At 39.6% G+C, this 12,407-nt stretch overlaps 1 protein-coding gene across 1 annotated transcript; it reads left to right on the forward strand.

Annotated features, from left to right (window-relative positions):
* The first annotated feature begins 6,878 nt into the window (after window positions 1-6,878).
* On the forward strand, window positions 6,879-12,055 carry LOC135479486 (uncharacterized). Its single transcript, XM_064759338.1, has 4 exons — window positions 6,879-7,177; window positions 9,430-9,478; window positions 10,382-10,489; window positions 11,200-12,055. The coding sequence occupies exons 1-4, from the start codon at window positions 6,896-6,898 to the stop codon at window positions 11,586-11,588; spliced, it is 828 nt and encodes a 275-aa protein (XP_064615408.1). The 5' UTR covers window positions 6,879-6,895; the 3' UTR covers window positions 11,589-12,055.
* The last annotated feature ends 352 nt before the right edge of the window (window positions 12,056-12,407 follow it).

Raw genomic sequence — 12,407 nt, forward strand, 5'->3', positions numbered from 1 at the left:
ATCAGCATGATGCAGGCTGAAGTTAAAACGAAAATGAGTATCATCAGGTACGTGCATTTTTGCGGTATTTTTAGTATGTGTGTTCTGTTCGTTCTTGCAAAGCATTCACAGTGCTGTTCTCTGTCGTAAAATACAGTACATACTGAGTATGTATACTGCGATTTTACACTGTGTATATTATGTAATGGAGAAAGTACGAGTAATAATAAAAAGAATCGACGCAGCGGTGTCGCGCCGAGTCGATTCTTCTTTTAGGAAAATGCTGTTACGAGTGCTTCCTCTGTCTTAAACGATTGTGACTAATAATAGTCATCTACCTGAGTGACTTTCTACACTACTCAAATGATAAGTGGCGTAAACACGTGACAAAATTGTCCTATTTTATACAGTTAATTTGGGCAACATATATCTACAAGGCCGAAAACTGTATTACCTTCATTTATGTAACACGTTCGTGAACTTATAACACGTTGCTTTATTCATGCGGGCTCAGCTAAATTGTGTTGGGTATCTGTGTGCATGTTTATTGGATCTTTGAAGACATGCGCTGACTGAACAGGACAGCATCACGGTAGAACATGCTATGGCATTTGCACGTCAAAGGTAGTGGTTTGCATGGGTGTCTTGTGCAAGATTGGGGTGGCACAGTGAGAGACAGCTTTATAAGATCCAGGCCATGTAGCACTGTGCATTATTTTCGCCATGGATTATGACCAGAACAAAACATTCATCATACGGATTTTGTTGTCCCTGTACACTAAGTTCTCCGTCAAACTGTACTTGTACACCATCGGGCTCAGCTAAATTGTGTTGGGTATCTGTGTGCATGTTTTTTTGATCTTTGAAGACATGCGCTGACTGAACAGGACAGCATCACGGTAGAACATGCTATGGCATTTGCACGTCAAAGGTAGTGGTTTGCATGGGCGTCTTGTGCAAGATTGGGGTGGCACTGTAGTCTCTTTAAAAAGAAGTCACAGTCTGAGTGAGTGAGTGAGGGAGTGCTTGGGGCTTAACGCCGCACTTAACATTTTCCTTAGAGTGCATGTAATGTGCCTTCTTGTTGCAGGACGGATTTCCACCGCTCTTTTATCTAGTGCTACTGAGAGGACTTACCGAAGGCAAGGAGGACGCACCGCTCGAGCCATCATACTGATACGGATCAACCAGTCGTTGCAATATCCCCTAAATGGTGAATGTCTAGCCAGGAAGTTGTAACTCCCTCTTATAAAGTCTTAGGTGTGACCCGACCCAGGACTGACCCTGGATCTACCGCCTCCAGAAGCGGACGCTCTACCAGCTGTGTTTTCGGGACCGGTAACTACAGTTTGACATTAGGATGAAGTCAACACTATCGATGAATATGTGAATATCTGATACGTCCTAAAATGCGACTTCATTGTTTTCGTGAAGATAGCGACACTGTAAGTTAGGATGACCCGCTTCTTTTTCCCACATATAGAGTTAATGTGGCGTCAGATGCTCCATAATTTTAAAATTTGAATTGAACATTACAGAATTTGATTGCATAATGTAGGACCTGAGGTAGAAAGCTTGATTAGTCGATGAAGCCGACGCTCTTGTTTATTGTTTAAAACGATGACTTTTCTCATCTTTCTGAGTTCTTCTGATAAGTGTAAAGATTTTTTTAGGGTAGCACTAAATAAATAAATGAATAAATCAAAACAGTATAACCCTAGCAAAATCCCATTTACCAGAAACTAAGCACATGGTTGCACATGAGCATTACACTTACTATTGACCATCTTGCTTTCCCGGTTAGAAGCCTTCTCTCCAGCTCCATCTTGAGACTTTTTACTTCAGCCCATCTTTGAGGAAAAAGTCCCCTAGAGTTAAGCCGACCCCTTGGTGTCATGGAGTTACCTTCCGTCGACTAATCTTTCTCGCTACATTTTGTGTTTTTTCTTCGCAAAAGTGGGACCGGATGCCAAAAATAATATATCTGGTTGTTAGAAAAATAAAGAAATAAACAAAATAACAAAAAATTTAAGAAAAAAAAAAACAGTAAAAACACCCACTCCACCCCTATCCCTCCCCGCCCAACACACATACATCAAGATGTTGTGTCAACCATCACCGATGACGTCACGACTGCAGACTGTCTACTTGCTGTCTGGACTGGCCACTGGGTTGCCGTCATACTCCTTACAGCGAATGCGTCGCTCCCTCGATTCGCTTTACATCACTGTCACCAACAGACTGGTTTGACCTTTGCAGCCCGCGCAACGCATGTGGGCTTTCTTGGACTTAGCCTCACAACTGTTGTCCTGACGCGGAACTATTTAATCGGAATTCATTTATAAAATTGTTTCGGTGTGGATTAGAATCCTGTTGTGTCTACTGTAGATAAAGCGAATGAATGCGTATAAATATTGCTAGAAACAGACTCAAAGTTTCTGTTGTTTCATGACATCACTTCCTGTCTCATGACCGTGACCCAAACGACCTCTGCGTTGTTCAAGATTTATGTACCAATTTGCTAGTGGTGGCAGTGATGTAAAGCTAATTTACAGTGACTGAAACGCTGTAAGAAGTATTTTGGGCCAAATTGAAACTGTAGTTTAAAACCAATATTACGCCCCAGGAACAAAGCTTTGAAGCATCCTAACGCCATGTTTTAATAAGTAACAACCAAAGTTCAATGTATCCTTCAAGTAGCTGTGACAGTTCAACTGATAGGCCTTGACTGGTATCACATCAGTTCACGCCTTCTCATAGCCAACTGTCAATCGCTTGCCCTTTTGACGAAAATTATCACGTCACATTTTTCTTTATTTCCTACTCAACACCCAGAAAACATAAAATTGTGCTAAACATGAATACTTTCAAAATTTTATGTTTTAAAATTGAGGCGTGATTAGTTTGCAGTAGCAAAAAGGATGTGGTCCGATGCTCTGAGCCTAGCAGCATTATGTCATATTGCGACGTTCATGTAGATAAATGAAATGAACCAAGAGCGAGCCATGTATTATCCTACAAAAAACTGTATATAGCTATAAAACGCACAATGCGTTTTGACACAGTGTCTATAGCCCAGATTAGGTCACATTCCTCTCACAAAAACATTATGAACTGTACCCACGGTAACATACGGCACGATCCCGGGCATTTCCATTAGTGGTATCAGTGACAGGGGCTATAGTCAGACCATACGGTCTCTCGTTGACACCCTATCGTGCGCTTGACCACCATTGTCTATAACATGAGCCTCCATTTGTTACGTAACAAAGGTGCGACGTCATACCTACTGAGTGAAGGAATCGCCCGCTAAAAAGACCCTGACGCTATTTCGTTGACGCCAAACGTTACTTTCTTAGCTCATCACAATGACGCCACATTAAGCACAGGACGACGTAACAGTGGAAACTAAAGCATTCTAACAATGTAGAGGATGGGCTATAATTCATTTCCGAATGGGTTCGACGTGTATTGTAACGTCTTAAATCACGCGACTTGACGCGACTTGACGCGACTTCCGGAACATTGGGACGTCACACTATGTCCTCCCGTGGCCACTGAATCTGTCACCAGTGGCGGTCTGATAGACGAATGGAACGCTCCCTAAGTTTGTAGCTTGCAGCATGTAGAAGATAATAACCCAAATGCGTCATTATTTACATCTTTGTGTGTGTGTGTGTTTTGTGTTTGACTTCAGAGGCTGACCATCTTCAAACGATCAATGAAAGTGATGTAAACGGCCACACTCTCCGCATACATAGAGTGTGGTGGCTTACATGAACTGAACGTTTAGGGAAGGAGGTTGAAGATTCGTTCCTTCTAAGTCTCGTCTTAAATTGCCTCAGCCATTTTTTGGAGTTTCTTATATTATAGACAGCAAGTTGCTCTTATAGCTCAACGCTATGAGTGGATTTTTTTTTGACATCAAAAAGCTGGTCTGCATCAAAGATACTTCAGTTCAAGGGTTTCATCAATCGCTCTGCTTCCCAACTGTGTATAATTCCGCTAAACCCGGGGCTAGGGGCCGTTTACTCATCGTGTTGAATTAGATCGCCACGATTAAATGTATGCGATTAAACAGTTGCAATTAAAACGCTACTCCGATACAGTATTTTGGCCTTCAATATTTTTTCCGATTTTCCCTCACGGAGGAAAAGACACTCGAAAATAACTTTTGTATGGTGGGTATTTGGGAACACCTTTTGGTATTTATAGTCTTTGTTTAATAATGTCATAAATGAGGATGTAACCCAGGTTTAATAAATATTTTTGCACCAGAACTTTTCCTTTTCAGCTAACAAATGTATTAAACCTCAGTTTGGATCATTCCAAAAAAAAATTCCAAAAAAGACCATATTTGCAAATAAGTTTTGACGCTCTTTCATCTGACTTTGGTATCATTTTTATGTTTTCTTCTCCTTAAAGCCAGACTTAGTCGTAACTTCTGGTATTATTCCTAAACATATATGTTTGAATTTAAACGCTCATTTTTATATTTGTCACGAAAGTCTAACACATCTTTTAGAATTAAATAAAAACCCTTGAGGTGAGTCAGAATTTTTGCGCTAGTTAAGCTAAGTCTGACTTAAGGCTGTAACAACCTCGTGATCCTGGCACCTGGACCCATATTCATCAAACGTCTTAAGGCTTGCATTAAAAAAATGCTAAATTATGAAGTAAAACTCATCATACAGACAACTGAAAGTCAAGCGTAAAATACATTCATTTTTTTTAAGGAGTATTGAAGGGCATTCAAATATTTGAACACTTTGGTGGGTTTTATGAGCGATATGGACGGTATCATCACTATTTTTTCGTGATGATCACCAGAAGAAATGAGTTTTTTGAAACATTATTTCAATAATATTTCACTTATATGTAAAAAGAGTTATTCTAACGTTCAAGTGTCGTGATTAAAGTTGGATAATCTTTCTGTGACGTCAGAGCTCCTAAGCTCTTATAGTATGGTTCATAAAGCTCACTTTAGAAGTCAAATCTTTGGGCGCCTTCAACTCTTTCCACAAAATAAATAAATAAATAAATAAAAAAAAAAAGAAAAAAATGAAAGTATATTTATGCATAGTTTTAAGTGGGTTATTTAGTGATGCCTACTTTTAGGGATCTTCTTCTTTAAGTAATAATATCAAACACAGCTACAACTGAAATGTTTTTCTGCTCTATGAAGTTTAAACAATGTGCACTGATTCATTACTGTAGAACAACCACGATTTGAGTTGGGGACCTCTGTGGCTCAGTTGGTTAACGCGCTAGCGCAGCGTAATGACCCAGGAGCCTCTCACCAATGCGGTCGCCTAACAAAAGTAGGTATCATGTTTTGTTTTGTTGTTTTATTTTTACGTCTGAAAATGCCTCATTCAAGGGGGATAACTCTATTCGGATTTATCGGCTAGAACTTGAACCTTCAATAGGCAAAATCTGACTTTCTGCGAGAGAGAAGGGAACAAATAAGAGTGTATTGGATTAACAAAGGACAGTAGCAATTTGGCATTTATTGGTTACAGGCCAATCAGAACCAAGGTTTGCGCGAATGAGGTATCTAGGACTCCATTTCATGAAACCAGGTACTTCTATTACTAATCATTGTCATAATATTAGCACGATGATTGCCATAACTCACGAGATCCATTCATGAAAAAATCGTGATTTAAGTTTGAACCGTTACAGTAAAACATTTTATTGCGTAAAACAGCAATCAAATAAAAAAAATACTCTGAGCAGTTATTTAACAGTAATGCTTTTTCAGTGAATGTTGTATTTTGTGATTTGCCTTTGTATTTTGCCTTCGGTAAGTCGCTTCAGTGAAGCAGCACTAGATATAAGAGCGATGAAAATCCGTCATGCAACAAAGAGGTACACAACTCTAAGGACTCCTTCGTCACCATATGACTGAAAAAATTGTGAAGTGGTACTTTAAATCCTAAGCACTCACTCACTCTAGTTACAAGATCGTGTAAATGGGAATTTCTCCCGTGGGTGACACTACTAAAAAAATATATGAAGTCAGCAAGAGATGACATAGCCAATAAAAATACATTTTATGCCAGTGATGTTATCTATGCTGCGATTGAATACCTAAGGTCAGTCATGTGTGTGTTGTGATGTACATAAGTTTACTTATGTAAATGATATCAGCTCTTGATAATAGCACAAACTGTATACTCAGCAGTATGGAAACTATTATATTAATCAACTTTCATAGTGTTCAATAAATATTCATTTATTTGATTGGTGTTTAAAGACGTACTCAACAATATTTCACATACGACGGCGGCCAGCATTATGGTGGGAGGAAACCGGGCAGAACCCGGGGGAAACCCACGACCATCCGCAGGCTGCTGGAAGACCTTCCCACTTAATGTTGAATAAATATACTATTGTAATACAGCATCGACGAGGGGAACCAAAATTGTACACCAGGACCAACGCAAGATTTTTTCCGTGTAATTTTCTAATTTTTCAATCAACACAAAAGCGCTTTGTGAAACCGGACGTGATCGTTTACGAAAATACCGTATGGTGGGTGGCCGTCGTGCAGTGACGTCACCAGGATGTGAGCTGTATTCACAGCATACAATGAAAGATTATTTTAACTGAAATGAGGAAGGATTTCAACGGTTACGTGGGGCCATTTATCAGCTATCACACTCTCAACGCTGCTGTCGTCTTTCAGTATAACATTCAGTATATTTACATAAAAATACAAAACACTGAGCTAAGTAGTATTAAATGAAGATAATATATAACAGAATATAAGGAATACAATTGCATTACATTGCTTTGCCGAGTACAAGTCTATTTCTGTCGGTTACGAGAGTGGGTTTCAGGGGGCGTAACTCTGCATGTTGCGAAAATGAAAGTAATTGTACAACGAAGACAGTGATTAACAAATAGCAAAATGGCGACCATCAAGAGTCCAATGTTGAATGGGGGGCAGCCAACCAAGGACTTGGATGTGCCGTTTTCTCAAAATGATTCTAGCCGTCAAAGCCGCCCTCTTGTCGAAACAAAACAAGCCGTCTTGTTGAAGATTGTGATCGTGGTCCTGTTAGGCATCAACTTTATCCTGGCCTTAGTTGCGGTGGCTTTGGCAGCCGCACCCCAGGTAGACACCGACGGAGACCAGTGCAACGGGTGGAAGAATAATGCGTCAGCTAGCTTCACAGAGCTTCTAAATCAGGTAAGATATGAAGACGCTGGAGTAGTTGTAGGTCATAGCCTTGTGTGAGGAGAAATCAATTACTGAGTCGCCAGTGGTCTCAGTGCTGACGTCGAGCGTTCGAATCCAACTCCTGTTAATTTTCAATTTCCGTTAACTTCACCTTATGAATACCACAGATTGGTGTTATTTGCAGGTCATATATATAAACAGGAGCTTATTCTGAAAATGTTGAAAGTGTGGTAATAAGAAATGTAACATGCACCAAAATCAAACTGATAACGTAGTTCTAAAATTACATGTGAAATACTCAGGGTAAGGAATACGTATAAATAAAGCCGATAACCAAAAACGACGCATACAGCACACTACTACTTAGGAGCCAGGAACACAAAGCCCACTTTTCATTCAAAGTTTGAATCGAATAGGCTACCGACGTATGCGCAGCTACCTCCATAAAAAATGGGCTTTGTCATACTGTTAATGTAACATCGGTTTTTTTTTCGTTGGATTTGAATTTATTTACGCCACAGCAACCGTTTTTCTTGCATCTACATTTAGTTTACATATGTCAAACTGCACACCGAAAATGTATAACCATGAGAATGTTAAACAAAAACAAAATACTATACCAAATCAAATGGTGGCAAGAGTATTTAATAGCCTGACAGGAATGGTTATTTTACTCAGTGCGATGTAAGTTTATTTTTCAAAGACATGACTTATTCAAAAGCTGATTTTTGAATATGAAAAGTTCAAATTATGCGAATTATGTTCAGCAGATTAATTATTTTGCTTACTTTATGGTTGTGAAACCTACTCAACTGTGACTATACTACCGATAATGTTTAAAATTCCATAGTCATAAAAATAAGTTTTTTTTTTGTCATTATGAGTAATTTTTCTGTTTTATTTCCTGCTTCCTTATTAATCGGAAATTATGGGTATTAATATGAATGTTAAACAGATCTTGTGTCAACCGTTATATCTAATGAGATAAGCTTTCCCAGTCACTCATATAACTCGTTTCCACCCCCCCGCCCTCATCAGTGGAGCTGATGGGCGAAACCGTTCAGTTCGTCCGTATGTCTGTATGTCCGTATGTCCGCGTGTTTGTGCGGCCGTACGTCCGTGTGTCCGTGTGTTTGTACGCCCGTGTGTCCGTCTGTGAGGGATATTACTTAAACTAATTAGGCATTTGTCCTTAACCCGTTTTGACATGTCCAATTTTACTTCATTACATTGGTCAAGTTATTGCCAAGCTTTGTGTCCAGAGTTGAAGTCCATGGAGAGAAGTATTGTAAATTCAGCAGATTTCATCTGTACAGTGCAACAAAAGTAAGTTCCCCCGCCCCCCCGCCAAAAAAAAAAACGTTGTGTGATATTTCCCGTGGTATGTACCTCCTTTCACAAAAGGAGTCAACCAGATTTTTCACCGCCAAATTTTGATTTCATCAGAGAATTCGTGTTACCAGTCCTGAAATATTCGTGCGGGTGGCCATTAAGGACACACACCACAAGAAATTCATGCCGTTAAACATGACTTGCATCAGGTCTGAGATGGTCAATAAAAGGTTCTCGGACCTGAATCGCCCACATTACCGTCCACAAGTCTTGGACAATCAATGTTGCACGTTTTGTGACTGGGGGGAACTTACTTTTGTTGCACTGTGTATATTAATTACCTAAACGATGAATTTGCGTAATTTTTTTTTATCTCCACGTGAATTTATCCTAGATTTTCTACAAGCATCAGCAAATGTTAAAGGTTGAATCATCTGCAGTGTTGGTTTATTAGAAGAATTTTTCAGTTATATGACGACGAGATTATCAGAAGGGTTACCATGTGTAAATTACAAATCTTTTATGTCTAAAATGGTATTTATCACTACCGTAAATAACATAAAGGCTTAAACGCATGGTTGTCATGCATAGTGCAACACCTTGCTAATGAATTCAACACCCAAACATTTGTTCTTTTTGTCTTCCATGTTTTTGGTAGCCCTTCATGAGGAATATGAGTATTATTGTTTTCGAGTTGATTTCTGGGAAAGTGAAACTGAAAACAGATGCCAGAACAATCCAACGATACATTAACATTTGACGCATTGATTTATAAATAACCCATGTGTCAGCATGTCTGGTGTTTCCAGTCTTTTCCAAAGTTTACTGTTTGCCTAAAATGTTTTGCTATAGGGAGAATTAAATTCTGTACACAGATTGCCGGTGTGTAAAGGATACCATACAATCATTCTTTTGTCCCGTTAATTCAGGTAACAGATGACGAAGTGGGCAAACCTCAGATGCACTATTTAGGATGGGGTACGTTGCATTTTTATGTCCAAAGTTACACCAAATGAAGTACTAGTTGTCTAGTGGTTAACATGTTTGGCGCTGTTAATGAAAGAGTTACTACCTGTGACCTGATGGTGTCATCACTCTCCTTTTGCGGAATAGATGTTACACTCTGCTAAGGAAGCGCCTATCGTGTATAATACAAATCCAAATGCCTTGCCAACACCAGAACATGTTAAGTGAGTTTCATCTGCAAATATTTGTGGTAATGATTCGTTGTTCACACCACTAGGCAGAGAGCTTGCTACTCCTTAAACTGTTTCGACAGTGGGGTGAAATTTTATGACGTCACCGTTTTGTGTTACAATTAGGGTGATGCTACAAATCGTATTGTGTGAAGGTGGTTAAAAGTTTAAAATGGCTCATAAAACCAGCATTACCATCCTTCCATTACAAATGTTGTTTAGATCGCATGCGCAATAAACTGTTACAGTTTTGAAATGCCCTCATTATATGTAAAATTAGGTTTGAATCTGAAAGCGAAATTCTCCACACTTGTCCAGTCACTGAAAAAAGTAAGATTCTCGCTCTTTTGCCTCTATTGTACTTATTTAAAAAATAAATAATTCATTAAATGATAATTTTTAAAAAAAAGGACTGAAATTCTATAATAAACACTAAAATACCGTTGTAGATGTATACACGAATAAATAATAGTGCGGTAAGATTCAGCGAATGTACAATACGGGACAAGATATAAATTTCTCCTGTTGAAGACGTAGTGCAATCTATAATTAAAAACAAAATGTTCGATTCTCATCAAAAAATGGAACTGAGTGAATATGATACTTTGTGCTAATGCATTCAGTTAATGTGTATTTGTAATGATTGGGTTATGTCCCTTTAACACAAACATTGCTTTCATTGAAGGAAGAAACTTTGATCCGGATGCTGACCCGCATCTAGAGGAGACCAGGGAAAGAAGTGAACAGGCTCATTTCATCACGCATATTCCATGTCCTGAAAATGACCCTAAGGGTAAGTTTACTCAAGCTTGTAACATTATCCATGTCTTTGATGGGACCGTAAGTTTACACGAGCTTGTAGCATTATTCATGTGGTGGTGGACACCGTGGGTTTGCACGAGCTTGTAGCATTACTCATGTGGTGATGTAGACCGTGTGTTTGCACGAGCTTGTAGGTTCTTCTGTGTCCTGGAGCAGATCGTAAGTTTACACGAGTTTTTTTTAGCATTATTCACGAGTAACAGGGGAACCTAAGTTCACACAAGCTTGTAGCATCATTCAAATGTGAAGGAGGCTGTAAGTTCACACGAGCCTGTAAGATCTTCTATGTCCTTGAGGAAAATTGTAAGATTACGCAAGCTTGTAGCATTCTCCCTGATCATGGCCGATATCTGTCAAAGATCTTAAGAGTTAATTTAAAAATGACAAACACAGCTACAATAAAAATGTTTGGCTATATAAGTGGTTTGATACACTTGTGGAATGAATTATTTTCCAGTGGTCACCGTAAGTTCCTTCTGCCTTACAGAGTATTCATGCATGCATGCTGGAGGCAAACAAAACTCTCCCATGGTTGGAAGCATTTGTTCACGTGTTAGCGGGGACTATAAATTCACACGAGGTCAATAAGTATCATTCTGTCAGTTATTCGTTGGTTTATTCATCTCTTAATACGCCGTATCCTTTAGCCTTGGATGTAATCAGTTGTGACCTTGTTTGCAGATACCAATGGTTACGAAACCCTATGCTGGAACCAAACCTGTGAAAAGTCCTTCTGTAACTCGCCGCTGAAGTACGAGTCCGGCAAGATACGAGTGCACAGCGCGGCGTATTACTTCATCTACAGCCGACTGTTATTTGACGTGTCCAATGTGACGGAAGAATGGATGTCGCTGACACACGATATTATGCGACAGCAAGGGAGTAGAACCCAACTAAAGATCCTGGAAACGCAGAACGTCATTACGGAACCACGGAAAGACAATGTACGCAGTTATCTGGGTGCTGCCTTCTATCTGTTCGGAGGGGACCTCATATCTGTACGAGTGAACACACGAAGTCGTCCTTACTTGTCTCACGAAGACGTTTATTTCGGAATGTTCAGAATATAAAGATACCGATCTTTTGAAAACTTGATGTTTTGATTTCGCATTCATCTATCCGTTCTTTCCTTTGTTGCTTTGAGCGCTTTGAGGGATCTCGAGGATTCTCATACAGACCTCATCTCTAGACAAAAACCTAACCTTAACCACCCTCTCTCTAATCCTAACCCTCTTCATAGTCTAAGCTTAATCTCTTTCTAACCTTAGCTCACCTATAACCCTATCTTAATCCTAAACAATTCTAACCCTGCTCTATCTCTAACCCTAGCCTAACTCTAAGCCAACCCTAACCCTAACCTTGCCATTAACCCTCTCCGTAACCTTACCCTCACCCTCTCCCCTACCCTCTCCCTATAACCATCGCGATAATATTCACTATAGATATAGAACTCCAAGTGTAGGAATTCATGTGTTGAACAGGGTGAGGGGCGAGGGGGAGAAAGGAAAGAGGCGACGATAACAGACGTTCTTTGTAATCAACGCGGGTCTATTTTACATCGGTGTTTACATGTGTCTCCCATTTATGTAAAGAGGTTGAATCGCCTATTGCTTGACCAAAACAGACATTATTCCTACTGTTGCACAGTTGCTTTTACCCCATGTATCTGTCAGTTATCGCCGTAATATAACTGGAATATTGCCAGTGTGGCGTTAGAGGATACGTGAAACGCTTTGGTTTTATTTCTTAAAGTGCAGATTAGGATGTGCAGAAACATATAACACTATAAAAGCGACAACACTTTATCGCTTTGGGGATAAAATGGCTTCGAGGCACAGTTTTCTTAAGGCTCTAGCGGTCAGCCCAGAAGTTAAGTAGCTTGCAGGGGT

This window comes from Liolophura sinensis, chromosome 12, assembly GCF_032854445.1.
Source record: "Liolophura sinensis isolate JHLJ2023 chromosome 12, CUHK_Ljap_v2, whole genome shotgun sequence".
NCBI classification, from domain to species: Eukaryota; Metazoa; Mollusca; class Polyplacophora; order Chitonida; family Chitonidae; genus Liolophura; species Liolophura sinensis.

Excerpts from the sequence above, each read along its gene's own strand:
- LOC135479486 (XM_064759338.1), top strand. The coding sequence starts at position 6,896 with ATGGCGACCATCAAGAGTCCAATGTTGAATGGGGGGCAGCCAACCAAG. Across the intron at positions 7,178-9,429 it reads TCACAGAGCTTCTAAATCAG|GTAACAGATGACGAAGTGGG; the intron begins GTAAGATATGAA and ends CCGTTAATTCAG. Across the intron at positions 9,479-10,381 it reads GATGCACTATTTAGGATGGG|GAAGAAACTTTGATCCGGAT; the intron begins GTACGTTGCATT and ends CTTTCATTGAAG.